General features: G+C 47.6%; 1 protein-coding gene across 1 annotated transcript; it reads right to left on the reverse strand.

The window, feature by feature from the left end:
• Positions 1-321: 321 nt before the first annotated feature.
• LOC139335530 (cryptochrome-1-like) lies at positions 322-24,128 on the reverse strand. The gene is made up of 15 exons (XM_070969170.1): positions 23,965-24,128; positions 20,469-20,632; positions 13,562-13,670; positions 13,267-13,409; positions 12,900-13,084; positions 11,576-11,664; positions 11,204-11,344; positions 10,793-11,104; positions 10,334-10,485; positions 6,648-6,850; positions 6,126-6,236; positions 5,857-6,036; positions 5,413-5,493; positions 5,010-5,131; positions 322-3,755 (listed from the first exon to the last, which is right to left on the reverse strand). Exons 2-15 carry the CDS (start codon positions 20,624-20,626, stop codon positions 3,747-3,749), a joined length of 1,995 nt encoding a protein of 664 aa, XP_070825271.1. The 5' UTR covers positions 20,627-20,632; positions 23,965-24,128; the 3' UTR covers positions 322-3,746.
• Positions 24,129-27,799: the final 3,671 nt, after the last annotated feature.

Below are 27,799 nucleotides of genomic sequence, written 5' to 3' on the forward strand. Positions count from 1 at the left end.
AAGAGAAGAATGACATTGTGTTTGAAACTGATATCTCACTTTGCATCTGATGCCAACAACACGCTTCTTAAAAACGGGGCCAGGCTCATGTTTGGGAGCTGAGGAGACCAACTGCTGCTGTCATTCTTGGCTGATGTTCGATTTCAGCTGGTCAACAGTTCAGGGTCTCCTCTGTCGTGTTTTAGATTTCATAATGCGCCAAACAATGAGTGCAGGCAGGTCAGTTTAGCAGCAGGTGAGATCCAGGAGGAGGTGTTATGCGTTGAATCTGGGCGCAGCGTGAAGGCGTGAAGTGAACGGAGACGACAACGCCAAAAGATGTCAGGTTGTAACCATTTTAATTTCCTGTCATGAACTTGATCGAGCACAAGAAAAGCCTTTCACAACACAAGGAGAGACAGAGAAAGAGCATAATATTACAGAGATGATAGATGGCGTCTGTTTTCGCCTTCGTGTCACAGAAGGAGGAACAACAGAAAAAAAAGAAGCAAAAATAAAAACTTGGTTCGATTTGTTTCCATAGAGATAAAGCTACAAAAAACTACTGATGCCCAAATCCCCTTGAGAACATATAGAATTATAATACAGAACCAACACAATACTCTATCTCCCCCTCCCTCCCATTTACCCCCACCCTCTAAATTACTCCTGAAGTCGAGGCTGGAACGACCACAGATGGACAAATATCGAGTACTGTACACTGACACGAGTCATCACGGCTCCACTGAAACCAGAACTTTCTCAGGAGAGAATCCGCCATCACACATCGACAGCCCCCATCGGCTTAGCCTTCATCGGGGGGCCCGGTCTTTAATTCCACTGTCCGGAGGTTCTGATTGGTCGCTTACTACAGCATCTGCCGACAGCAGGAAGTGAGCGTTCGGCCAAATGGAAATGTCACGGGACGATTTTGTGGCTCACACACACAAGTTTACGCAAAAGGTCGAGTTTCATGGTGACTGATGGAGTCAGGCTTCACTTCTGTCCTGTCTAACCATTCAGAAGTGTGTGTGTGTGTGTGTGTGTGTGTGTGTGTGTGTGTGTGTGTGTGTGTGTGTGTGTGTGTGTAAAAGAATAATTCAAGATCAATAGGAGTGTGTGTATGTGCCATAAATTCAAACATACGGCTCCTTCGCTCTTGCAGCTGTTCACGCTTCTTCCACCTGAGCGTTAAAGGGCCGCAGATGGTCACGGCTAACCTTCTCTGAAGAGCTTTTACTTTGAAACACCAGCAGGAAGTGCTGACTTTGATTGACAGCAGCTTAGAATGATGAAAAGCAGCAGAACACACCGAGCTGTTGGTTCAAGAGCTGCTGACTGGCTTTAAAAATGGAGTCGGCTTTAGTTTGAGAATTTACAGTGTTTGTCTGTGAGGTTGTGAATGTTTTGCGTGCGTGTGTGTGTGTGTGTGTGTGTGTGTGTGTGTGTGTATTCACATCAGCTGCTGGGTGTATTTTACAGGGGAATCATACATTCTCTGATTCAGTTCAACTGCATTCATCTCACCAGGAGTAAAGGTGATAGTGGAGGAGGGATGGGACCTAAATAAGACACCAGCTTCATCTTTCCCGCGCTGTTACACACTCCTCCCGCCTCAGCTTGGCGCCCGCCCTCCTGCGACCCGTCAGATCGTGGTCGTTTTGCGGCGGCGGCGCGTTGCTGAACTGCTTGTACAGTAGTAGAAATCCTTCATGGGGAGGGTTCGCTCGTTTCTGAGGAATGTTGGTTTCTGCTGCGCTGACAGAATTCGGCTCATTTGGATCCGTTTTTGTGTCGACTCATTTTTTTTCTTCCTTTTTGTTTTGCAGCTTTTTGGTTTTTATATGAAATCTTAAAAAAAGCGAGATCTTTCCAGACCTCCTCTCCTCTGACAGCTTGTCACGTCGTCGCTGGGAACGAGGGAGCAGGCTTCAGGCGCCGCCTCTTTCTTTCTTTTCTCACCTCGTTGTCTTCCGTTCGTTGGTTTTACAGTCCGTCTGCGTTTGTACGAGTCTTTGCTGATTTTTAGTTTTCGAGTGTTTAAGTGATGGAAAAAAGAAAGAAAGAGGAGTTCGCACCCTGCCGCCCGTGTTCTCCATCCTGGTGGTTTCTGGCAGGTTTGACCACATCCTCTCCCAAAACGACCTTTTTTTTTGGTTGTTTGTACAGCAAAGAAACAATCCAGAGAGCCTCAGAGATTCTCCAAAGTCACTGCTTCTCGACTCCTTCAGGCATTTTGAGGCGTTTTAGAGACGATGAAGATCGGCGGGGGAAACAGAGAGGTGAAAATGTGACCGACTTTTGAAGGGAAGTCAAATTAAAAAGGCTGGAGGAGGATCGTCGAGCTGAGCCATAAAAAAGTTCTACCGGTCCTGAAACCACAGAGACGACTATCAACGAGAAGCAGAGTGAGGATGACAAAGCAGCTAACGATGAAGATGGGCCGGCGGCAAAGAGCCGGTGACCCTCAGTGAGCACGCAGAACAGAGCCTGCTCATGTCTGACTGATGTTCAACTAAAGGCCTAAACGATTCTCCAACCGATCACTTCAAGAAGAGTTTCACTTCCTGTGTCCGGTGACCTCAGTTACCCATAATGCTGCTGTCTGAAGGCAGTTTTATTCACTGTAAACATGTTTTTAACGAGCTGTTTGTCTTCTGCCGTGTTGAACGCCTTAAAGTCAGACAATCGCTGCTTTTAGCTGCCGACACAAACACGAGCGACGCCGAGAGCTAACCTGGCTGATGTTCCCGTCAGACAAACTGCAAACAGACGCGTTAGTGTCAGAAAGGAGAAGACGCTCGCTCGCCAGCAGGACCTCCAGCACCTACAGGACTCTGTGTGTCCACAGACTGAGACAGGAGCTGAGAAACGACTCATGTTCAGCTGACCATTGTTTTCATTAGCAGCTAATTCAGCCGGTAACATGTCAAGAAATTGTTCATCACTGTTTTCCAAAGCAAAAACTCCTCATTTCCTAAAGACAAGCAGCGAATTCTTACACTTCAGAGGCTGGAAGCAGCCAATGTCTAACGAGACGATTAATCGATCATCAGAACATCTGCAGGTTAATTTTGCTTCGATCGACGAATCGAGTCCCTGAAACGAGCTGCCGGGCTGTTACTGTGAGCGTTTGGTCATTTCGCCTGGAGAGATCAGGGTTAATACACAGTTTGAAAAAGAATTATCTTATTTACACACGTTTGATCTCAACAACACGAGCAGAGAAACGTAAAAACATCACTATGAAGAGGGTTTTTCCACGTTAAGACGCTTACGGGACATGTTTGAGAGCGAGAGCGTGAGACGGAGCGTGGTGCTTTCAGGTCAGCGAAGGTTCATGGCCGACCGCTTTTAAAAAAACAAATATTCCATTATTTTACACTGATAGCTGCTTCAGAGGTCATACAGTATACACTGGCTGGTGGCAGCAGTTTTAAGACAATACACAGTTTTTTATTTTTCTTTTCATTTTGTACAAAGAATTCGCCGCGCTGAGACTCTGAGGCGTCTTTTTCTTCCCCTCAGCTCGTCACCGTGTGAAAGCCCTTTTACAAATCGTGTCAAGAGCCAAAAATCACATTTTCACCTTTGTGTTTGCACCCCAGGGAGTTTGTGACGGTGAAGACAAAGAGCAGTTTGAGTCTGAGGGGAGACGGCGGCGCCTGGAGCGGCGAGCGTTCGGAGGAAACAGTGGGATTTCCTCTCTCTCCGCCGGCCGGGTGGTGACTCCATCGTGCATCCAGGCGCTCCAAGCTCCACCTGCTCTAGGTCGTCTGCAGGAAAGATGGAAAAAAAGAGAGTTTACTGAGAGAAAAGCTCATTCTGCAGAACGAGGAAGTGTGACTCCTCTTTTCCTGCTCGCTTCCTTTCACATTTTCCGACGCTGACTCAAACCTTTGTTTGGCATAGCTAACGCTCTGAATTCAAACATCTGCTTTGTATTTTTTATTGAGAACGTGGCAACCTCATGACAGACCGACATTTCCATAGGTGACTCTGCGCTGCCAATAGACTGCCAGGTGATGAAGTGTTTGTTTTGTAGTGGGAGTACGCCCAAGGCAGCGTGCAGCCTGAACAACAAACACCTGCCGTCACTCCAACTTTCACTGCTCGCTGCTGGAAATTAAAAAAGTCGACCGCCTCAACAGTCACATTTATAATTCATCACGGAGTGTGACGGGTGATTACATCAGCGGCATCAAAACACACACCGCGGGTGACATGTGTCACGGTGCAGCGGGACATTATCGCTGATAATCCTGTGGAAAAACATCTGTTTTATTCCATACGCTCCCTCAATCAGCTGCCGTACCGCAGCACACAGCATGGCCTGCAACGGTCGACACAACTGAGAGATAAATACCTTTACCCACTAACACCTGTTTCCAAAACTCTGACAGTTTGACAAATCTACATTATGTCACAGTCTACACTCAGCTGCCACTTTATTAGGTACACCTGGCTAAACCTAATGCAGCCTCAGAACACACTGAGTTTGGTTGTAGGCGACTGAAGAGCTGCTTTATTTTACTGTCAACAAACTGCCTGGAAAGACCAAAACCAACAAGATCCTGCAAACCAGCATCACCTGCAGAGCTGAGGTCTGATACATGTCAGTCCCACATTCACTGTCCTGCAGCCCCAAATGCTCGAAAGAGCACAAAACGTGGATCAATCCACCAACAGATGTCCCTGTGTCTGCGTGACGTTCGATAAACCGACAGCGAGCAGTTTGGAAAAGGAAACCCTGAAGTTATGAGCTGTTATTGAAGACTTAAGGGTTACAAACAGTTCTGGGACTGAACACATCGTTGGTTTTGGTCTTCAAACGGATTTAAGGACAAAAATAAAACTTCTTCTTTAAGTTCACAGAGACAAAACGTGTGAAATTCAGCGACTGTTCTTTTGGAGTATTTTAACAATAACCAAAAACAGAAAAGAAAACTTGAGCACTGGACTTTGATTGCACGATCACTCATCCTGACAGCTCTAATACCACCGGGCACAACGGTGAGCAGGAGCCTGACCTCAGCACTCTGCCTCTGCATCTTGTGAACGGAGCAGGACGCCGGATCTTTCTCCCCCGACCCCTCTCGTTCCGACTCACGCTCCCTCTTTCCTGTGATGCCTCTGGTGTGCAGAAGGAGTCCTGAATGTCCCAGTGAGCAAGAACAGAAGCGTTATCGTTACCTGAGCGCCTGATGCAGGTGACGGCTAATGGGGAGGAAGAGAGGCGCCCTCTTGTGGCAGCATTCACACACACCACACAAATACCTTCATGCCTCCCTTTGAAATTCTATTTCAGAAATGACACTATGATTTATTGAAGTATTGATTGATGAAGTGAGCATTGCAGGTTAGACTGTGAGTGCATGCACATCATTTCCATCCAAAGCTGGACGTCTGCAGAGGATCCTCTCTGCTTCCTACCTGGATGTTGAGGCACAGCGAACTCGTGGTAGAGCAAGCTGCTGGTGATGGTCTGGCTGGCGTCTGGCATTGAGTGGTATCCTGCAGACAGATGCATCAAACAGACACTTTAAACTCAACAGTTCAGTATCGTACACTCATAAAACAATGGCACAAACCACAATCAACAGGTAAAACAACATGTTTAACCTCGTTTGGTGAAGGGGGAAAGGTCAAGGGATCCGGACTGTGATCATCTGATGCAGTGTTTCAGAGGAGACCTAAAAATGACCATCGGGATGCTTTTGCAGACATGATGATGAGCCCTTTGAGGCCCTTTGAGGCCCTTTGAGGCCCTCTAAAACTAGCAAGTACTGCAGCTTATAAACACCTGAGCTACAGTGGAAGGCTGACACTGAAAGCTTCCTGACATGCTAACAGGAAACAGCGGTCGGGGGATCCTACCATGCTGCTGCTGCTGCTGTTGCTGTTGTTGTTGTTGTTGTTGTTGTTGTGGCAGTGCCTGCAGTCGTTGTTGCTGTTGTCCAGTGCTGCTCGGGCTCGTCTGTTCTTCATTGTCAAAGTTCAGTAGGATGCTCCCGCTGCCGTTACCCGTTGCGACGGAGCTCCCCGACACTCCAGGCACTGAAGAAAGAATCACACGGACAAAGACGTGACCTGAAGTGGTCGAACACGTGCGAACCATCGCGTCTCTTATCGTGAAACGGACTCACGGTGTGAGTTATTGTTGTTGTTGTTGGTCCCTGGCTGCTGCTCTCCAGGAGAGTAGGCCATCATTCCTCCGTTTCCGTTCCCATTGGTGGACGGCACTGATGCCAGCAGGCCTGAAAGACACAAACACGTGTTTCACTTCTTATTTTGAAGGCTCTAAAACTCCCACTGCTAACATTAGCATGCTAACATGGTTGAGTATTTTACGCCACCATTTCAAATATTTGAGTTTTACCACCGTAACCGTGTTTACATGACAGCATATCAAATGTTGCATGATGAACGTGTGCGTGTTAGCAGATTAGCTTGTGAAATTACAAACCTAATGGTAGCACGTTAGCAAGCACGCTATATTACATTTTAAGCACTAACACGTGACTGTGAGCATGATTCTGTGTGGATGCTAACATGCAAAACATTCATCAGTGCGTCGACATCATTGTGACGACGATAACAACACGATCCATCCGTCAGCACTAGTTTGTTCGCGCTAGCTATCAGACGTTTAGTGATCGATCTCTCACCCAGTCCCCGGTATCGGCTAAGCTGCTGGTAGATCTGCTTCATCCTCTCGATGTTGAGCCGGCTCGCCTCTGCGTGGTGCACCATGGGCTTCGGGTAGTGGACGCCAATTATGCACTTGGCGGCCGCCTGCACGGACTCCGGGGCGTTCCACGGGTCGTAGATGAACTTAGCAGGGAAACCTCGGAGGATAGGTAAATATCGTCTGGCAGCACAAGGAGACATTAGATTTGCTTGCTTGTGTCGACAAGACAAGGAAGGTCACAGAGTAAATCAGGGGCAGGAGCGACGTAGGGGTGAAAAACAACACCTTATAGTAGCAGCAAGATAAATGAAAATCTTACTTGTGTTTTGGCTATTTCAAATAGTTTGAAATGTATCGTGATTTAATGGTCACATTTAAAACTGCATTTCATGCATGATGCATGTATCTGAGAAGATAGTTTTATGAGTGAATCATGGTGCTACAAGATGCATTTCAGTCTTAATCTCACAGCTTCTGCATGTTCTGTAACTGACAGCTGGTCTGCAGCACTTCACGCTGGGTGCTACAAAATGAATGCTACCAACAACCACAACACTGCACAGTATGGCTACAGTACATGAGAGTGAACTTTTAGAGGCTGTGGCACTGAAGGGAGTTACCGTCACAGTGCGCAGTGAGGACTTTAGTTCACAACGTGGTGGAAGAACGAGGGGCTGCGGTCCCGAACAACATTTACTGTGAGTTAGTGTGATAGCAGCCACGCCGCAGACAGAAAGTGTGCTCCTCCAAGAGATGAAGCCAATGAAGCCCTGACTGCGACAGGAACCACAGAGGAGTCAACAGTCCAACCTGTGGACGGAGTTCTGTCCCCTTTGGGCTGTCGTGGATTTGCTCCATGTGACAAAGAGAAGCCACCTACCTACTGCGCTTGGTCCGACCTTACCGAGTCCGGGGAGGGGAGACAGACAGGACAGACGAGGGTGGGCGAGTGGAGCTGCGGGAAGCGGCAAGGCGCAGCGCTGACAGGCAGAGAGGGGGGTGGGGGCGCGGGCGGCGCACACACACGACGGACGGCGCTCCGGTTTCTACGGAGACCGCCTCCGTCGCTAGAGAGCTCACTGCCGTTCGGGTTGATGGATGCTAGGAGACGTCTACTGTAACACGCGGTTAGAAAGCAGAGTGTCTTGACCCCCGCCCACCCTCTCCCCCAACCACCCGCCCACCACCCAACCCAGACCAGAGCAGGTGTATGATGGAAAAGTTCTGCCATTGAGAGATCTGTTCCGTCTTCTTTCGCACCCCGGGACAAAAAATAATGTTAACACTCTTTCCTGGTGGTTGACTTCCCTTTTTGTCCGCCCTTCCATCGGGGGGGGGGCAGCGGAGGCTGAAAAACATCCCGAGTCTGAACATTTACAGGTTTAATCTTCTCAAAGCTCTGCCTTCACATCCCCGTGTCCTCACTTGATGCCCGTCCAGACAAAAGAGACTAAAGCTAAACGTCTACTTCAAATGACAGAAGTCTTCCATTATACCTCACAGCTCCAGGCCCCCACCCCCATCAGACAGCGGTGGACTGAGAAAAGAGCTCATGCCTGCTCCCCCTGTCCCTCAGACTGTGGTGGTTGTCTTTTAAGTGGTCTGACTGACTGTCCCCTCCCACGACCACAGCGCCACACTCTGGGCCGGCCCACTAGAGGGCCCCCTCATTTCACCAAAAAGGACGACAACCTTTTTGCCAGGAAGATCCGTGACCTGCCAGTAACAAGTGGCCCTGCAGAGGACAGCGGGTGGTGTGTTCGAGTCTGCGGCCAGTGTGTGTGTGTGTGTGTGTGTGTGTGTGTGTGTGTGTGTGTGTGTGTGTGTGTGTGTGCACGCTGTGGTGATCCATATTTTGCAGTTTCTTTAGAAGGTTTAAGAGCTTTAATGAGACAAAATGCGACCTAAAGCAAATCTCTGGGCTGTCACCATCATGAAATTTTAGTAGACGACTGTCACTGAAATAACTGCAATTAACAATTAAACTGTCTTTTTTCTGTTTTATGCAGCTACTAAGAGCACGAGCTTAAAAGTAGTTTAAGACACATCGACGTTATGAAGAAGAAGAGCCGTTCACTGGTGAGAACGTTGGAACATGAATAAAAATGACATCAGTCTTTGCCTTTAAGGCTTTGTAAAGTTAATTAGCCTCAAAGCCGATGGAGCTGAACCTGATTTAGGCTTCCCTCCACAAACTTTAACCAAATCTACAGAAAACGGGCAAAAGGAAGTGCAAAGTAATGTGTGTTTCCATCCAGCAGCACAGAGCGCCGTGCACACCTCAAACAGTGGAAGAAGACGTGGAAACAGTGAGGAGATGCGACGTTTCCATCAGCTGCGTCCAGCTGTTTGACGCAGGTGAAGGGGAAATGCTAAATGTGTGCATCTCGTTGTGTGTATGTCTGTGTTTGTGTCCTCAGTGCCGACATTGACCAGCCACTGCTCCAGGTCCACCTGAACCGGCAAGGCTGCATTCACATAAGCAGAGCACCACTGAACATTTCACAAAGGGCCGGATGAGGGGCTTTGCCCAGCGCCTGGACAACGGACCCACTCGCGTGGCACAGCGCAGGTAACGAGTACCGGCGCCAACCGTGCGTCACTGCGATGGCAGAGCAACAGCTGGTCCAACGCCTCTCCTCGCTACCCTTTGGGGAATGCTTCATAGTCCCCTACCTAATGAATGCAAGCAAGGCGTTTGCATTTCCCTACCAAACGGTCAGAATCCCTTTTGACGAAATGAGACGCCACCGAGTTACAAACCTGCCCAGAGGGTACCGCTGGGGCGCGAGCAAAGTCCCGTCCCTCGGGGTCGCACAGGTGAGTAAAAACAAATGACCACCGGTTTCTCAACTCAGTCCCCGACTTCCATCCAAGGCAGCCCCGGCCGGCGGCCCGGCTGCGCTGGGTGGGCGAGGGGGCGAGAACGACCAATCATCTTAAAAGCAATCAGCTACAATCTACGAAGAGGAGAGGGATAGCTGAACTGTTCCCCCAATCCCCCCAAAACACAGACACAGAGCCACATCCAGAGACAGAAGAACTCATCGACTCTGTGAGCTGAAAATCATCTGGTGGCAACAGTTACGCATGTTTGAACTAAAGATACGCACGCGTACACAATCACCAAAGGGACATTCACAAGCAATCAAAAGGTACGCAAAGAAGTACACTGTGGACACTGACATTATCACAGAGGACATGCCTGATTCCAAAAACTAAAGCGCTGAAGTTTCAACGGAAAGAAAACGACTGATGGGCAAAACGAAAAAGTAGAGAGGAGGGAAGGATGTTCCTCGTTCAGTCACTTACCCAGAGATCTGGATGGGGGACGCCCTTTATCCCTCCATCTCTCTCTGCTTCTCACTGCTAGATTACACCTGGGATAGAGTATGAGCTGTGTGTGCGTGTGTGTGTGTTACTTGTGGTCAAAATAGCTAAAGTATTTGTGTGTACTACGAGATGATACGAGTCTAGCGCTGTGAGTGTTACTGCCATGTCCGTCCTGCGTCTCCCTGCACGTCTGACTTCCTTCCTGCCCTCTCGCTGTTTCCTAACTGTCTGCCTGAATGTGTGTCGTCCGGAGAGACGGAGGGAGGAAGGGTGCCATCCAGGTGGAGGGTCAGCAGTTCACCAAGGGGCGATGCCAGGAAAGGTACCCACCTGATGAAGTCCCCGTTGGGGTCGGTGCGCCGGCCGAAGCCCACGGGGCAGTAGCAGTGGAAAAACTGCTGGAAGAATGAACTGCAGGACAGCCACATCCAGCTGCCTGCGTTCACGCTCCAGTCTGCATCGAGAAGCAACTCCTCGAAGACCTGCAGCGCAGAGACGGAGAGTTATCCAGCTGTTTACCTGAAGCCTGCGGCAGATGTTTCACTGTGCGACTGATGAGAGGCCTTTCAGGGGATGAGAAGCTGGGAAGTGATGCACATCTTTGCTCCTTTTAGGAGCCTGATTTGGCTGCTAGTGTTTGAATTCAACTGAAATAAGGAACTACATACTCCAGATGACGCTCTTATATCATTATAAGTTTAATATTATCATTAAACTGAGGTCAGAAGCAGCTGCTCTGCGAGGAGACGTCCCCCCTCCACCCTCCACTGCACAGCCCCGCGTCCTCACCTTCATCCCTTCCTCCCAGCTGATCCACAGGTCGCCCCTGGTGAGGAAGCAGGCCACAGCGTGCCTGGCCAGGTGATGGATCCAGCCCTCCTGCCTCAGCTGCGTCATGATGGCGTCTATCCAGGGGAAACCCGTCTTAGCTTCGGCCCACTTGGCCAGCGCTTCAGAGTTTTTGTCCCAGGGGATGCGGACGCAGATGGGGTTGCCCTCCATCTTGTCGAAGCGCGGGTTGTTGGTCGCCGCGGTGTAGAAGAACTCCCGCCACAGTAACTGGCCGTACAGAGAGAGCGGGGGGGAGCTGTTCTTTTTCACCTGGAGAGAAATAAACACGGCAGGAGATTCAGTGACGGCTCTCTGCAGCCAGATATCTGTGTTTCATATCGAGCTGCACTGGATGAGCCGTCAGCTGACCTTTCGGTAAAGGTCTGTGAGCTTGAAGTAGAAGAGGCGACACGAGAGGCAGCCGAAGCGCAGGTATGGACTCAGGCCTGTTGGGCTGGCCAGCAGCGAGTTGGCGTTCATCCTGGGACGCTCGAAGTTAGCCACCCAGGCCTGGAGGGAGACAGAGGCGGGCATGAAGGGACAGATGAGAGACGGCGGGTGAATGAAAGAGATGCAGAGAACAAGTCTAAGATACTGGCTTCACATTGAATGTCACATATCAGTTACGGTCTGTGAGGGTCTAAAAAGTTTGTTCTTCACGTCAAAGAAAACAACGAATGTGACGTCCCCAAAGGGTTTGTTCACATAACAGAGTGTCCAAGCAGGAGGCGCAGAACTAACTTTTCTCTCCAGGTGGCGCTCTATCCTCGTCAGAGCCTCCGTCTCTCCTCCCGGCCACACAGCTGTCGGCAGGCCCTCGATGTCAAAGCCTGAAAACATTGAAACAGCTCCATGGTTTACGAACAAACCGATGTGCTGGACGAGTCCGCTCTCAAACACCACGCGCAGCTTCATGTCGGCCCTCAGCACAAACTCCCACCTGCTCATAATTCACACAAAGCGTGAGCACATGTGCAACTGGCGGCCGTTCTCTGTCCTGCTTGTGATTCTCAGTTTATTCAGACAGACTTAACAAATGATCCTGATGTTTGGGGTTTGCAGGGTTTGGTGTGGAGCCGGCTGCAGGTGAAGCAGCAGATGCTGAGCCTGAGCGGAGCGATCCACATTGATCAGCGCTTCACACAGGAGCCGCTCAGCATTGACTGCTGTCCACCCGGCCTCAGCTCGCCGCGCATCACTCAAACAGATTCAGGAGGTTAAACGTGGAACTCCTTTCACATCCACAGCATTTTATAAATGACCAATTTACATCGACTGAGCTCCACTAATCACGAGGTCTGGTAAGACTTTCTTAATGCAGCAGGTGACCCAGTTAGCTCATGAGGGACGGTGGGTGCAGGTGTGAGCGGCAGGTGGCTGCAGAGCGTGAATGGAAAGTGGCCTCCTGTGAATGGAAACCAGACATCTTGACTGACCGAGTGTGAGACGGTTAATCTGTTACCTGGTTAATTTAGGGGACAAATGACAGCTTGGCTGGAGTAAAGCAGGAGTTAAAATATCTCAGACAGGTGTCGGCGGCAGATGGCTGCAAGGCAGTTTGTGGTGCAACTGCATGAATGGACTGTAAACTTCTGTGAAAGAGACTCAGAGAGGGCGAACACGTGACCTGACTCATGCTGAAGGTGGAGGCGTGAAAACATCTTTCTTCATCGTGGATTTGTTTTTAGATTTGGTCAGATTTCACATAACAAGTTCAAATTTAATTCTACTCTTTCTGGGTTTTACTTTAACGTAGACAAGGGGACAAGACATCAGATACTGTTTTTAAATGCAGACTGCAATGGATTATGGGTCTTTCGTAGTCTTAATATTACTTGGCTGGCGGGTTTAGAGTCTGGCTTTTAGACTTTTTGTAAGCGTTTCAGAAATCCAGTTTCTGAAGCTCTTTCAGGGACCAAATCATCTGTAAAGCAGCTGTCACTCAGTGTTCTTCCTCACTGCACTGCTGCAGCGGTCGCTCTGAGGTCAGTATGTTCCCCTCCTCCTGCTGCCCACGCACCTAAACATCCTTAATAAAGTGCAGGGTGTATGTTCGGTTTCTCACCCAGCTCCTCCAGGGACGGGACCCCGTACTTGTCTCCGTGGTCCTCAGAGATGGGGGTCACGCAGCGACCCATCAGGGAGTCCGAGAGCGTCTCCACGGGCATCTCAGGAGGATCCAGTCGACTGATCAGGGTCTGGAAACGCTTGTAGGTGAGAGGAGGCTGACCACCGTTCAGCTCGATGATCCTGGGGACGGGCGGGGACACGTTTTAATCTGAGCTCAAATTTACTATTTGCACAAGTAAAACACAAACTCTCAAACTGCTCCAGAAAACCACGCAGCGCGTCTCTCCTCCCTCTGCACGAGGAGATGAACTGTATTAACACTCCGACGTGTGTTTTCACTGTGTCTCTGAGTCTGTCCTCACTTGTCCAGGTCGTAGAGGGTGTGCGATATCTTGACGATGACCTCCACCCCCGCCTCCATGGCCAGCTTCTTGATGGCAGCGTCTCTCTCCTTCCCGAAAGGCTCCGAATCGTACTCGAAGGTCAGCCGAGAGATCTTCCACTCCTAAGAGACACAAACGTCCACGAGGTGACGCCTTTGGACGCTTCTGCATCCAAACCCAATGTGCAACGATACAAAACAGCAAACAGCTGCAAATCCAAACATCTGAGAGGCCGGAAACTACAACTTCTTGGCTTAATGAATGAAACTCTGACCTTAAAGAGCCGCGGGAACACGTTGGCTGGCTGGCCTCGGATGACAAAAAGGCGGGAGTTGAGCTTCCGAAGGTTGGCGTCCAGATCCTCCAAACACTGGAGGAGAAAGCTGAAGAGGAAGACAAAGAAGGGAGAGGACAATGAATTCATTACCAGCGGTCTGATTACGACTCCTTCACTGCTCCTCACTGCATGTTTCTGTTCAGTTTCAGATGTTTGGCCCGACGTCACGTGACAAAAGCTCTGACAACAAAAGGCCATCCGCTCGTTCGCTACAGACGCTCTATCAGAACAGTCTCTGTTAAAATACCCTGTGGTAAAAGTGTGTGTGTGTTTTTTGAGCTTCATGACGCATCGACCACCCAGTGAAAACTTATTTCCCTCAGCGTCAGACGCACATTTGAAGCTTTAATGGATCCGCGTGCATCAGAAAGAATACAGGAATGAGACTGGGCTGGTGTCAAATTAAGATGAAATGAGTCATTCGACGTGTCGTCTTTCAGATTCATGCTGAACTCTTTCATTCCTGTTCGTACAAACCCTGAACTCGCGCTCAGATCAGACGTGTTTTGCTTTGGTCGCTTTCGTCCTTCTGAAGCGGACGAGTGATGACGCTCGCTGATAAGAACAACAACAGGCGGGCCGCAGTGTCTTCGTCCAGTGACAAAAAAGCCCATCAGATGCCGACTGTCCACGGCCTGAGATGAGCTCATTCGCCTGATTACCATAACGAGCGGGCATCATGGGCAGACGACCTTTCTCTGTAAACGAGCTTGTGTGCAGACACTCGTGGGGATGCAAACCACTGCAAGCTGAGAGGCTGAAAGGCTTCTGTGTTTCTGCCTCTGAAGGACCTCACAAAGGTCGCCTGTGACGTCCGGTCTCCAAACGGACCAATCGCAGCGGCTCAGGATTTGTTTTGAGATGCTGACAGCGGTCCCTGACCTGCCGAGCAGCAAAATGAATTTATTTGGACTTTTCGGTTTCAATCGGAGCGAGGCGTGATCACAAGCCTCACAAAGCCATTCATGGCCACAGCGCGTCTGCTACATGACCTGCCCGCCGCGCCCGGGAACGGCCGTCAGCTCGTCGCCACAGGTCAAACGGTTGAGCGTCACCCCTCGTGTTGTGTCTGATGGCAGAATCTGGCAGGACCACGGGCCGAGCAGACGGCGTTCTGCTGCCTCCTGTCTGACCCCGTTAGCCTGATCATTCAACCAGAGGACGGCTCGCTAACAGCCAAAGCTCCGCTTGCTCCCAATCCGCATGCAGACGGGCAGAGCCGGGCGGCACGTGTCTGCTTATTAATGAGCACAGCCAGCTCAGACTGCAGCTGCAGCTTCAACGGTGATTCTAGCTCAGGCATTAAGATACGAACACTGCTCACCTTTAAGAAGCTCTCATAAGCAAACACCAAAAAGCCCGAAGGGGAAACACTAATTCTGCCTGTCAATCACGCTGGGATCAGATGACACACGTCCCGTCATGTTTCTGCACACTCAGCACCTGAAGCCAACACCTCCACCTGCCTCTGTCTTCATACACAGGCCAAGCTTTATTGACACATTCAAACAAAACAAACACACAGAACATCATATCAGAAGATTTACGGCCAGGAGTCTCAGACTGAAGATTTATTTTATTCTTATAAATATACTGAAAATGTTCAATTTCATCATCTAAAACTTGACTCTGATAGACAAAACGTGTGTTTCTGCTGCCCTCCTTCTGTCCCAGTGGACAAAAAGCATCTGAATAATGTCAGAGATGCTACCGGCTCCTGTGTGTGTGTGTGTGTGTGTGTGTGTGTGTGGACTTGTGAGCATCAGTGTGTGCTTCCACATTCGTGAGCCTCTGACTGTTCCTCTGTGCTTGTGTGTGTGTGTGTGTGTGTGTGTGTTGCGGGTTAGCCACTTCCTGTTGATGTTCCTGGCTGCCTGCCTGTGTGTGTGTGTGTGTGTGTGTGTGTGTGTGTGTGTGTGTGTGTGTGTGTGTGTGTGTGTGTGTGTGTGTTTTGGCTGGCTGCCTGGTCATGCATCAGTCCTTATATAACTGCTCTGGCCTACATCTGTCAGAACACACACACACACACACACACACACACACACACACACACACACACACACACACACACACACACACACACACACACACACACACACACACACACACACACACACACACACACACACAGCGAGGACTAACCACAGCACACTCACCAAGCCCAGTAACCTCATTCCTGGCAGGGCGGGACAGCTGGTCTCCTCTGTCACTGATACACAAATCAGTTTCTCAATCAATATCTGCAGATAAGGAACGACGGCTTGCTCATGCACACGCACACGCACACACACACACACACACACACACTCTATCGGTGCATCTCCAGGGTTTTCCAGCGTGTGTCCGCTGGCTGACGAGCCACGCGAGAAAGCCTTTCCACAAGTAGGTCACGATCACATAACCGCTCACAAGTTTCGCGCAGTGGCACACTAACCTACATACATCTGTCGCTCCGACTATTCTCACATTTTCCCCTAGACTGAGAAACAATCGATCAGCTTCTCTTTGATTGGCTTGTGCTGCTCCAGAGCTCCGGGTTACACATCACCACGGCGGGGACACAGAGCACGTCTTCATCTGTCGTGTGCTCAATGTGGCGCAAAAATACGCATTTAACTGGGATTTCTGAGGTAAAAACCTTTCTGTGTATCTTTTACATGTCAGTTTTGTACCATTTAACACGCTGACATCATATTTTTGAGCTGTTCTGACAGGACTGCTGTCCAGCTTTCAGTCCCACGTGACCGGTTGAGTGAAATTTGATCAGAAATCAAGTGACAATACAGCCCGAGTCTGTAGAAAATGTTGATGACACGCTATCATAAGACACTGAACATATAGACAGTTCAAGAGCAGCAAACAGGCTGATGGCATCAACCTGCAGAAAGTAAGCTACAAACAGAGGCCGCGTCCCAAATTGCGTGACGGTTCCTACGTCGTTAAACAAAAACAGGAAACTAACATGTACGTTTGTTCTAATTTCAATGAGAAAAAGGTTAGACCTTGTTTTTCATTCACGTCAGCAGAACCAACATTTCACAGATCTCTTCCAGCACACGGTTCTCCAGCGTGGCCTCCTTAAATCTTATTTACGGGCATTCAAAACAGATAAATAAAGCTGCAACAAACTGGGTGTTCATGAGTTAATGATGAAAACAGTGATGAAGCAGTGAGGCTCACTGAGTCATCGTCACGGTTACGTTGTTTACTGGAGCTGATGATGAGATGCTACATGAATAATGCTCTTTTATTTTAATCCTTTATTGATCTAATTCGTTGAATCTTTGTAGCTGTGACGTGGACACCAGAGGTCCATGTATGGACAGACGTGTCCTTCAGTAAGGACCAAACCTGCAGTCCAGAGCTGCTGGACGAGGATTGAATTCATTTGGAAAGTGTCACTGTTACACAGTTTGTCCACTAGAGGGCACTGATAAGTTGATTTAACTGCACGCAGTCTCTACTGCATCCACAATAAACACAATAAAATCATTTTTTGCATGTTGAGCTGACCTGCTGTGCGCTGCATCAAGGCCTCTGAGTTTAAGTGTAATTCAGTGGAAATACTTATGTGTAAGTGTTTTGACTGAACCCGTAATCCCACCAATATCAAAGGCTCTGGATCAAGAAAGGCTCACAGATTATTATCTGTTTTAATGGGTCTCAAAGTAAAATCCAGTGATTTGGTCAAAGTGGGAACACAAACATCAGCATGCTTATTTATTTCATGACACTGCGCTCCTCAGACTGTTTGATCAAAAAGGCCTTTAAGCGCAGCTGAATGCGAACACATTATCACCAGCTCAGCAGTTACATGCTATACGTGACAGCAGTGACTCTGAAAGACGTTTGTCCCCGTTTGTTTGGAGTATTTTAGCCTCTGCTGCTTTCATTTTGACCTTCCTTTATTTATCTGTCACTTCAAACTTTCTGAAAGCGTGGCGCGAAATCACTGAAGAGCCTTGGACTGGTGTCAATAACACCGTCAGACACACAAAGAAAAACCAGTTCAGGCTCTAATCCAGACTTTTCTTGTCGTTTGTCATCTTATTACTTCGTTAAAATAGGATCCATAATATCTGAGCACATTATTTCCTGGAATTAATATTGTATCTGTCAGAAAGACCAAAGGGCAGTTAAGATGTCTCTCACAGAGACAGACAGAGGCTTTTCTGTCTGATTGTGTCTGACTACACGTTTGAAAGTACTGAGGGACAACTGAGCAACAGTAAACAGGAAAGACGGCGACCAGCTGACTGAGAAGGTTGGACTGATGTCACTCGCTGTTAGTTCATCAGTCGGGACAGTTTGTGGGGCCTTTGAAGGCGGGGACAGCGGGACAGACACAGGACAGTCCCAGTTTAAGAACAGTTCTAATTGGATGCTGGTGTGCCGTGCCTGCAGGTGTCGGGGCAGCTGGACGGTTTTAGCGTCCCTGCCTGAGCATGTGAGGAGCGTTAATGCTGCAGGCATCTGTTTGGTCCGCCTCGCCTGCTCGCCGTCTGCATGTGGGACACGTCCAATTAGGTCCTCAAGAACTGAGGAAAATGCTGTCGTCTCACACAGCAGAGGGACGTGAACAAATAAGAGATCCAGCTGTGTGCTGGTGCAGAGACCAGCGACCTCAGGTCTGTTGGCTTTGTCTTAACTGGACCTCAGAGCATCAGGCTGCGACCTGTTATTCTTCTGCGTTCTGCAGATAAAAAGGCTCGCTGAGGCGTCGCTGCCTCCGTCCACATTTGTGGGACACATTCTGTCCACTTCAACTGAAAAGAAGAGCAAGCTTCTTTTTCTTTTAACCTCCTCAGCTATAAAATCAGTATTTCACTCAGACTCAGAGCAGATGTCCTCTGATATATGATGCATCTATCTATAGATATATATAGATATAGATATAATGTATTATTATTGTTTATCAGTTGTTTTCATGTAAACAATGTAAACAATCTTTTGCGTGTTCAGCTGACCTGCTGCGCGCTCACTAAAAGTCTCTGGGTTAAGGCAGCAGTTAACTGGGAATAAGTGTCTGACTGAACCTTTAATTAGAGCAAAGCGACACAGATCTTTCCAGGAATCTTTGCTGGAAATCTGAAGGAAAAAATGACGCTGTGACACAAAGTGTGAGCAAAGTTTCTGCATCAGCTGATCAGTGGGTACAGTTAGCTTGACGACATTAGCATTTCAGTGCATCTGCTTCACCGGTGACCTATAAATGATGTCTGGGCTCCGCGAGCGGCCACCGGGTGTCTGCCTCTGATGTGTTTCCTGCCTGGACGCTGCTGCCAAAACCAGCCACATGTTTACGTTTTTAGCACCACCATCAGCTGGATATCACTCGGTCACTGGCTTCAGTATCGACTATTTCTGTGCGGGGGACCACAAATAGCGCTTAAGAGCAAAAATGGGCCAGTGAGCAATGCATGCTGGGTGATATTCACTCTCCTCCCCTGCAGAGCAGATCTGATGGTTTACAAAGTCGACGCTCACGTGAACTCACATGCAACAACACACACACACACACACACACACACACACACACACACACACACACACACACACACACACACACACACACACACACACACACACACACACACACACACACACACACACACACACACACACACACATACCATTTATCCCAGCAGTTTGCACATCTTCTCTCATAACCTACTTCTCAGACCCCCCCTGAGCCCGCTGCATTTAGAGACGGCAGTCCTTGGCTCACCTACTCACCCGGCCGCCGAGGCCTGAGACTACCTGCCGGCTGACCTCTATATCGGGGATTAGTGGATGTGAGAGGAGGCTAAAACAAAACGGTGCCCTGTGGCTGTGAAACCAGCTGAGCAGGTGTATCCAGGTCAAAGCTGTAAACCCTTACTTATATCGCCTGTAAATCCCCTTAAACGAAGGGGTACAGTTTAAAACAATCTGGTTTTCTGTGGTGTGTTTTAAACCACCACTAATGGCCAAAAAGAAGCTGGAACAAGTCAAAACAGGATTTCCAAATCCAGATTCTGACTTGCCCAGCTCAGGACGACCTGAGCGTTTAAACTGTGAGAGGCTTCCAGACGACAGCGTTTGAAAAGCAGAGAAATGCTGCCATCCTGCTGCGTGTCGAGGAACTGCAGCCCGGTAGCTCTGATTTTTCTCCTCCTCATTATGTGAGTCACAGCTTCCAGCAGGTCTGTGACTGACTGTACGACAGGAGGAAAATATGCAATTCACATTCAGGGATGTGTGCTTCATTTTTCCTGCTTGTTTTGTCTCTGAATGTGTCTGACTCTGACTCATCATCGCCTTTTAAGCTGAAATGTGAGCTAGTTAGCAAACAGCTGCTGATTTACACGGCCAATAAGCACGATGGTTCATTTCCAGTCGTGTTTGTGTCACCTGATGAATCTGAGTTTGGTGTTCTCTCTCTTTTAGCTCACTGCTGAATACGCCACACCTCTCACGTCGTCATTCGACAGACTGTTATCATGAAAATATCACTTACATTGTTTGTTGTAGTGTCAAAAACCTGGAATCACTGATTAAAACCAGTATTTCCAAACCTTTTTGGCTGGTGATCCTTTGAGACGGACAGATTTTTACCTGCGAGCCCTCGTCATTGATCGCTTGCGACTAATGACTGACGAGTTCTTTCTTACGTGTTTTCCTCAGGACGCTGACCCTGAAGCCGTCTGAGGCTTACCTTCTGACCTACAAAAGACCTGTGTCAGGTGTTTTCATGATCAGGTGACACGTGAAGATTGGACAAAGGCGCTCTCACACGACTGTCAAAGAAATACCGAAAAACCTTAAAATGCACAAATACAGAGCAACAAAGAAGTCCTCTTACCGCCACCTGTTGACCCCGACATTGGAGGAGCCTGCAAACCACGGGTCCAGGAAGTAAACACAGCGAACCGTGCCCGCCCCTCTGACCGCCTCCCGCAGCGCCGGGTTGTCATGGAGACGAAGGCCCTTCCGGAACCAGTGGATGGAATTTGGGGCCATCTTATTCTGAAAGGACAAAGCGAGGAGGAAGAAGAGGGATCAGAGATGAGTCGACAACGACGGGACGGGCGGCGAAGGCGCCTTCTGCCTCGGCTCAGTCGCAGCTCGTACAAAACTCTCCAAACAGGAGAGAAGACAGAAGCAGCCGAGATGTACCAGCAGCCAACAGTGTGGGACGCGCCAATAATAGAACAATCTGAGCAGAGCAGCATCCCGTCGGCGTGGACGCAGAGTCTTCACGCTCTCTATCGTCAGCGAGTCATTTTCAGGCGTTTGGCGCCTGTTGAAGCAAAACTCAGCTGTGAGAACGCCAACACGGACAGTCAGAGGCAGGAAAGAAGAGTGAAGAGTTTAGAAGTGCCATTAGGTGATTAAACAAGAGACAGGAAATGATTAATTAAGACATCCTGACATGACACAGGAATGTTTCTTAACCTAAACACATCGCCACAATAATCACTGCAGCATTAAACTGCCTTTAAACAGGCTGTTTATTGATCAGCAGCATGAACAACCCCAGATACAGAAAGAGGCATTGCCAGCTCTTTGCGCCTGTTTCGAGTCAAATACTCGTGGTTGGACATCATCAGGACTGACAGAAGAGCTGAAGGGAAGACAAACAGACATGAAACTCTGTGCGTGCAGCAACTTGTGGCACTGCGCTAACGATGTCATGATGCTGGCTCGAATCCAGCCTTGTTCTTCTCTTTTGTTGCACGTCATCCACCTCCAATCTCTGCGTCCCACTCCTTCTGTCTGTCTGTCTGTCTGTCTGTCTGTCTGTCTGTCTGTCTGTCTGTCTTCTGTTCAGGCTGAGATCCATCAAATAATCAACACAAAGACCTGACGCAGCTTTGGTTTTATGGTATTGTGCTGCTTTCCTGCTGCAGCGCGCTCTGATGGGGCTGTTTCTACAAGAGTACAATAAGGTTTTAGGTTTTCACACATTTCATTTGCAGCAGAAGGATGAATGAATTGAAGGAGGCGCTATGCAGAGGGTGGGAGGCGTTTCTCAAAAGACTAACACAGTCTTTACCTGCCAGCGATGAATGGCAGCTGTGTCTATAATTACTCTCTCACATTTATCCTCGTACTCGCTGTCAGCAGCCTGTCTGAGGCCGGTGTCATGGAAAACCAACGGACTAGTCATTAAAACATTAAGGTCTCAGCAGTCCACCAGCCCGCGGGACAGGTGACACTTTGGGATTTACCTGCCATAAATAGTTCAACTCTTTCCGCCATTTGGTGCCCCACAGGTGCTCATTTTAAACCCCTCAGGTAACTTCGTGTCCAGACAAAACTCTCACGGCTACGACCGTTTTCCACGAGCTTTCGCTCGTGTCGACGTGGGGCTGCCGTGGCGTCGCAGGTCTGTAAACATGACAGCTGGCGGCAGCGGAAGAGAAACGAGTGTCCCTGACAGACGAACAGGCACTGACTAATTCAACGGGCTGATTGAGCGGGTGGCCAGCTGACTTAACTGCAGGTTCATTCACTTGATCTACTGTATCTGTCGACTGACTGACTGGAGCCGGGTCTGACCGCGAACCCAGCGTGCCTCATTGAAAAGAAAACGATGTTCACAGAGCTTAAAAGGAGCAAACTGCAGACACTATCCTCCATTCGACCGTCAGCAAGAGCAGAAAAACAGCAGCTGTGGAGCGTCTGAAAATCGGCCATGGGTTAACTTAAATCAGCCAAGTTTACTGCTGAACGTCACATATCTCTCTGTGTTTTCCTCTCTTTCAAACACTGCTGTACAACCAATGAATGGATATTCAGTAAAGGGCGCTAACCTGAGACCAAGAGAGTAGACTTTGACATGAATAAGTGAATAAAAGGTCTATCCAGCTGGCTGTAATCTGCAACCTCACCACTAGATGCTACCAAAGCCTCCACCCTGGATATGTAATCCACATTTCCTCTGTGGAAACTCTGGAAGCTCCAGAGGAATTTTAAAGATGTTTGGCTGAACAGACTGAGTTGGTTTGATGAGACTGTGCCACTGAAAACACGGCAGGACTGAAGACATTCAGACCTTAGGGTGAGGGGGGTGAGGGGGGTGAGGGGGGTGAGGGGGGTGACGGGGGTTAGGGTCGCACTGCAGTTTGTATTAAATAAATAGCATCATATCGAATATTTCCAAAAGCTTTCAGATGAAGTTTTAAGAAAACAGAGGCTTCCTGTGTCAGCAGGCAGAGGTTTTAATAGCGTGGGGGCTCTTTTAGCAAAATCTTGACAACCTTTTGTCATCAACAGTCACCTGAAGGTCCCGGCAGGGATCTTAACACCCAAGAGGGTCAATAAATCATAGATGAATGGATTAGAAAGGCCGTTTAGAGCCTTAAAAGTGAGCATTAAAATATCAACTGGGAGCCAGTGTTTGGAGGCAAACACAGCGGCGGTGTGTTCAGGGCTCGTTTGTGACAAACACAACCCATCATGCTCTCTGCCACGCCGCTGATTCGAAGCGCGTCACATGTAAGATGTGAGGCGTTAGTTGATCTGGCACTGCCAACAGCCGGCGAGCTGATCTCTGGAGGAGCCTCTGTGATGTGAAGCACATTCAGCACCAGCGTTGAGCCTGCTTGTGGCTCATCTTCTCCACACAAACAAATCCAGATTACAACACCCTGAAAAATAGCTGCAAATGGCTGATGAGGGATGGAGTGAAGGTGGATGGGACAGGTGGAGGGCTCTGAAACACTGCCATCAGCCTCACTCATGTGACTGTAATCACTGTAGTACACTGCTACCGGTCAAATCACAGTTATTTATTAAATTAGTACTAAATTATTAGCAATATAGAAGTAAATTAGGGAATGTTTTGAAAGTTCACTCATGTGACCTTCACGGAACACTGTAAACATGAGCATCATCTGTAATACAAAAGGTCCCAAGGCTTTGATTTGTATATTAATATGAGTATCAATAATTAATCTATACTCTCACTATCGAGCCTTGAGGCAGGTGATGTTGAGAAAAGGCAGATTTGTTGCTGAACACTGAGTCTCATGTCACACTGATGGCTTCTGTGACTTCTGCAAATGGAAATTAGGTCACATCGTCTGTTCTGAATGGTGGGCTGATAATGAATGTACCTGCTCGGATCCTCACCCACCGACCAAATAACGACACAAATAACGAGCAAAGTGGAATTAATGTCTGTAACAAGATCTACGAATAACTGAGTTTCAGTTCAAGTATCTGGCAAGGAAACAACATCTCTGAGGACCAAAACGGGGTCACCGGAGCACCGCTTATGTAAGCGGCGGCGCTGTGTATAAAAGAACAGGCGAAAACTAAAGCCAGAAAGCGGCCAAAAAGACCCGTCTTACCGTGAGTTGGCTCCCCGGAGGTGTTGTTTATGTCAAACCCAAAGAAAGAAGCATTTCTTCACTTGGTTTAGATGTGCGGGGACGTTATGCACGACCGGTAGTTATCTGTAGTCTCTGAATTGCTCTTGTGTGCCCCTACCTGTTTTCTACCGCTGCACTAGTTTGTTTCATAAGAGTTTGAGTCACTGCGCATGCGTCGGACTCTGCGCTGATCCTGTGCTGCGTTCAATGAACAGCGGTGACAGAAAAATTATAGAGCCACCTGACGTACGCGTCCGCATGTCAGAGCATTTATTGACGTTGTATAACTGCAAACAGGGGGATGATTACAGATAACATTAATGGTGACCACGAAATACGGCCAAATCCGAAGATTCTGCTTAAGCGCATTTGTTTTGTTTGATGGAAATAAACAATTTTATGTACTTTTGCGCAAATTATTTTCACGATAACAACAATAACAGAATCAGCGGACTTGGACTAGGTGGTGTAAATGCTTGATTGGTTCTATTTTTCACTTGATAACCTACACGAACCGTTATACAATGTCGTAAATGTTCGGTTTATCATATTTCCTACTGTACCGGAATGCAGCTCTGGCCTCTGTCAAACGTGAACTGCGACGTGTTGCCAATACCGCGCTCCCATTGGTCAGTTTAACATAACTTCTAAGATGCCGGGTCACGTTTGAGAGGCATGGAAATACGGAAATCCATTGACAGCAGCGAGTGGCAGCCATCCGTGTAATGAACAGCTTTTGAAGCTGTGATGGTGAAAACAAAGCGCCCTCAAATTATTTTACCGAGGAAATGAGTGAAACTGCAAAACGTTGATTATGACACGTTTAGGTTTTCCATAGAAAAACACCATAAACATGACTTTCCTAATTTGAAACCATTTAAAAAAATAGTAAAAGTACTCGGGCCTTTCAGTACTTTAACAAAGCACCTTTGGCAGCAGTTACAGCTTCTTATATGTAATTTATTAATGATTTGGCTGCAACAATTTGTTTTTCTTTGTTATAATATACAATGTAGTTGTGTATAATGTGCAAAACATTTGCTGTCTTTCTTAAATTATCAGTATTATGTAATGTTCCATATGACTGACACCACATGCTCTTTGGCTTGATGTTTACTGTCACAGCGGGTGTCTTATATACATCATTAACCTTCCAAAAGGCATCTTTTTTAAAGAACCAGACACTGTATCACCATAACAGCTTCTGTGGTGAACACGGAGCAGGTTTGGATGGCACTAAGATAACTTTTTAATGGCTGCCTGGCACATTGTTGGAATCACAGCATTTGTGGCATATTTATTGTTAGATAAGAGTGAGATGCATACGGCGAGTAACAGGGGACGATAACACCACCGTCATTTGGCTTCGCTCACTTATTTAATTGCTCTCTCTGTCTCTCTGCTCACTCTATCTGTTTCTTTTCTCCTTTTTCTCAGTAAATCCAGTCCTCTCTGTCTGTCCTGCTCCAGTGTACATGCATGTATCAAGGTGTAAATGCATAAGTTCTCTCTATTTCCAGAAATAATCCTGTTAATTATTTCAGTAGTCCTGCAACAAAAGGTGTTGCTACTGTAGTCTTCACACACAGCTAGTCTCTGTATTTGCTCTGTAGCCTGAGGTCGTCCTTTATATTTAAAGACACTTTCATGTTGGTATGGAGCCAAAGGTTTCCCCTCGCTCAAGGCTAATGTTCTGAAACTCATCATCACAGTTTCATCACCATCTGATTAACACGCTGTCAGAAACTGCTTCCAGATCTTTGCCTTGTTGTTGTTGTTGTGGTGGTGGTGGCTGCTGGTGCACGATTTCTCCCACAAGTATTAATTATCAGCATGACAATAAGAATCAACTGGTATGATGAAACACATGAGGAATTAGACTCCAGTTTTCTGAAGCGCTCAACGCTACACAATGCAGGAACAAATCTACAGGAAAATAGTCCAAATGTCAGATGCCCTGGAGGCTGCCCCTCACCAACACCTCCATTTATTTCTACCATTCATCCCCAAATAGTTTCCTTTAAACTGGTTCTGATGTTTGCATGGATCAGCATGAAGGCTTCTTGACCTGGATAGTTGGTCTTTTGTTTTTTCTGTCTCTGCTTGCTGTCTGTGTGACTCGCTGTCAGCAGATGGTGGAGGATCTGTTGGATGAAAAACCCCGACGCAAACAAACCCCAGTGAGACTTCCTACATTTGGCGTGGCAGCGTCATCAGGCATATTGTCATCCTGCCCACTCGTGGAACGTCAACCCCCGTGAATAATCATCCGGCTTTCCTTAATCACGACTGATGCATTTTATTCTTCACCCACAAAAAGTGGCTGTCGTTAACATTTTTATCTCATTTTTTACAACAACAGTTTTTGTGGAAACTTAACAGCACACTTACGTCACTGCTTTATTTCACTTTCATTGGGAAGATAAGCTTTGGGTCAGCCTACCTTCACCAGAGCGGCCTACACCTGCGGGTGATCCAGATTACGTCAGTCATGAAAAATGTCAAACGTAATTCATGATGCAACTGTCCGTTTGCTTGGGTTATTCCAGGAGGGTCAGAGGTAAAGGGAGTAAACACCATCCCTCCTCCAGCGGCTCCTTGAAGGAGCCACTGGGGCGCTGACGTCTCGTCTCAAGGCCTCGTGGAGTTTTGACGCTGCTTCTGCAAAATCAGCAAATTCTTCCTCTGAAGTGTTGTAGTTGACATCTGTGGGGACCTTTTCCTCCACCCACAGTCACCAATACTCCCTAAGTGAGAGCAGCATTTGATTTCAGCTGTGAAACCTCCATTGATTGCTAACCGCTAACACGTAGTATGAATCAGTGGATGATTTTCAAAAAGGACGTCCCTTCTGTAAATAACAATGTAGAATCTACAGCACAAGACTAAGAGTCTGCAAGCGTCCGGTGGCGCTGCCCCTTTGATTACTGCCTCACCCTTAAAACCCATGCAGTGAGTGTGATTTGTGTCTACAGCACATGAAGTAGTAATTCATCTTTTCAGACCACAATAAGCAAAATGAACTCTGTGGACTGGCTTTGGAAGGCTCATGCAACACTATCAGTTCCATTTTACACATATAAAACCATTTGGTTTTTATTCGGTCGATCTGATTGTGTGATGCAGCCTGTGGTGGAAGAAATCCTTAACATTCAGTAAAAGCACCAAAAATGATGCAAAAATACTCTATTACAAGGAAAGCAAGCAAAGGTATTATCAACAAATATAGACATACTATTAAATGATGATCATTTTAGGGGAATTGTCTGTTTGGTGAGGCCGTCCAGCTGGTTTAATCTGAAATAGTACTTCAATTTGACTTCAAGTACAGTAAAGCTGCGACCAAATGTTACTTTTGCTGTTGATTCATCTGTTTCGATTATTTTTTCGATTAATCGATCAGTTATTTAGTCTATGTCAAATGTCAGAAAATGGTGAAGAAGCCTAAATGACATCTTTACATGTCTTGTTTTGCCTACAGCCCAAAGATAGTTAGTTAACTCTCATAGAGGAGTGAAGAAACCAGAGAATATTCATATTTAAGGAGCTGGAATCAGACAAATTCAATAGTGTATTTTGCTTAATTTATTAGTAAAATTGTTTGGGATTAATTGAATAGTTTGAACAATAAATCTGCTTACTCGCTTTTCACCATCAGATGACACTAAAGACACAACATGAACTCCAGAGGCTAAATCCAAACACATTGGCCAAATATGCAATAAATGATGCTAAACAGATATGAGACTGGAGAAAATAAAGCCAACGTATGAAATCTAAATCAAACAAAACTGACATTTGGAGCAAACGTGAT

The sequence above is a fragment of the Chaetodon trifascialis genome, chromosome 8 (assembly GCF_039877785.1).
Source record: "Chaetodon trifascialis isolate fChaTrf1 chromosome 8, fChaTrf1.hap1, whole genome shotgun sequence".
Taxonomy (NCBI): Eukaryota; Metazoa; Chordata; class Actinopteri; order Chaetodontiformes; family Chaetodontidae; genus Chaetodon; species Chaetodon trifascialis.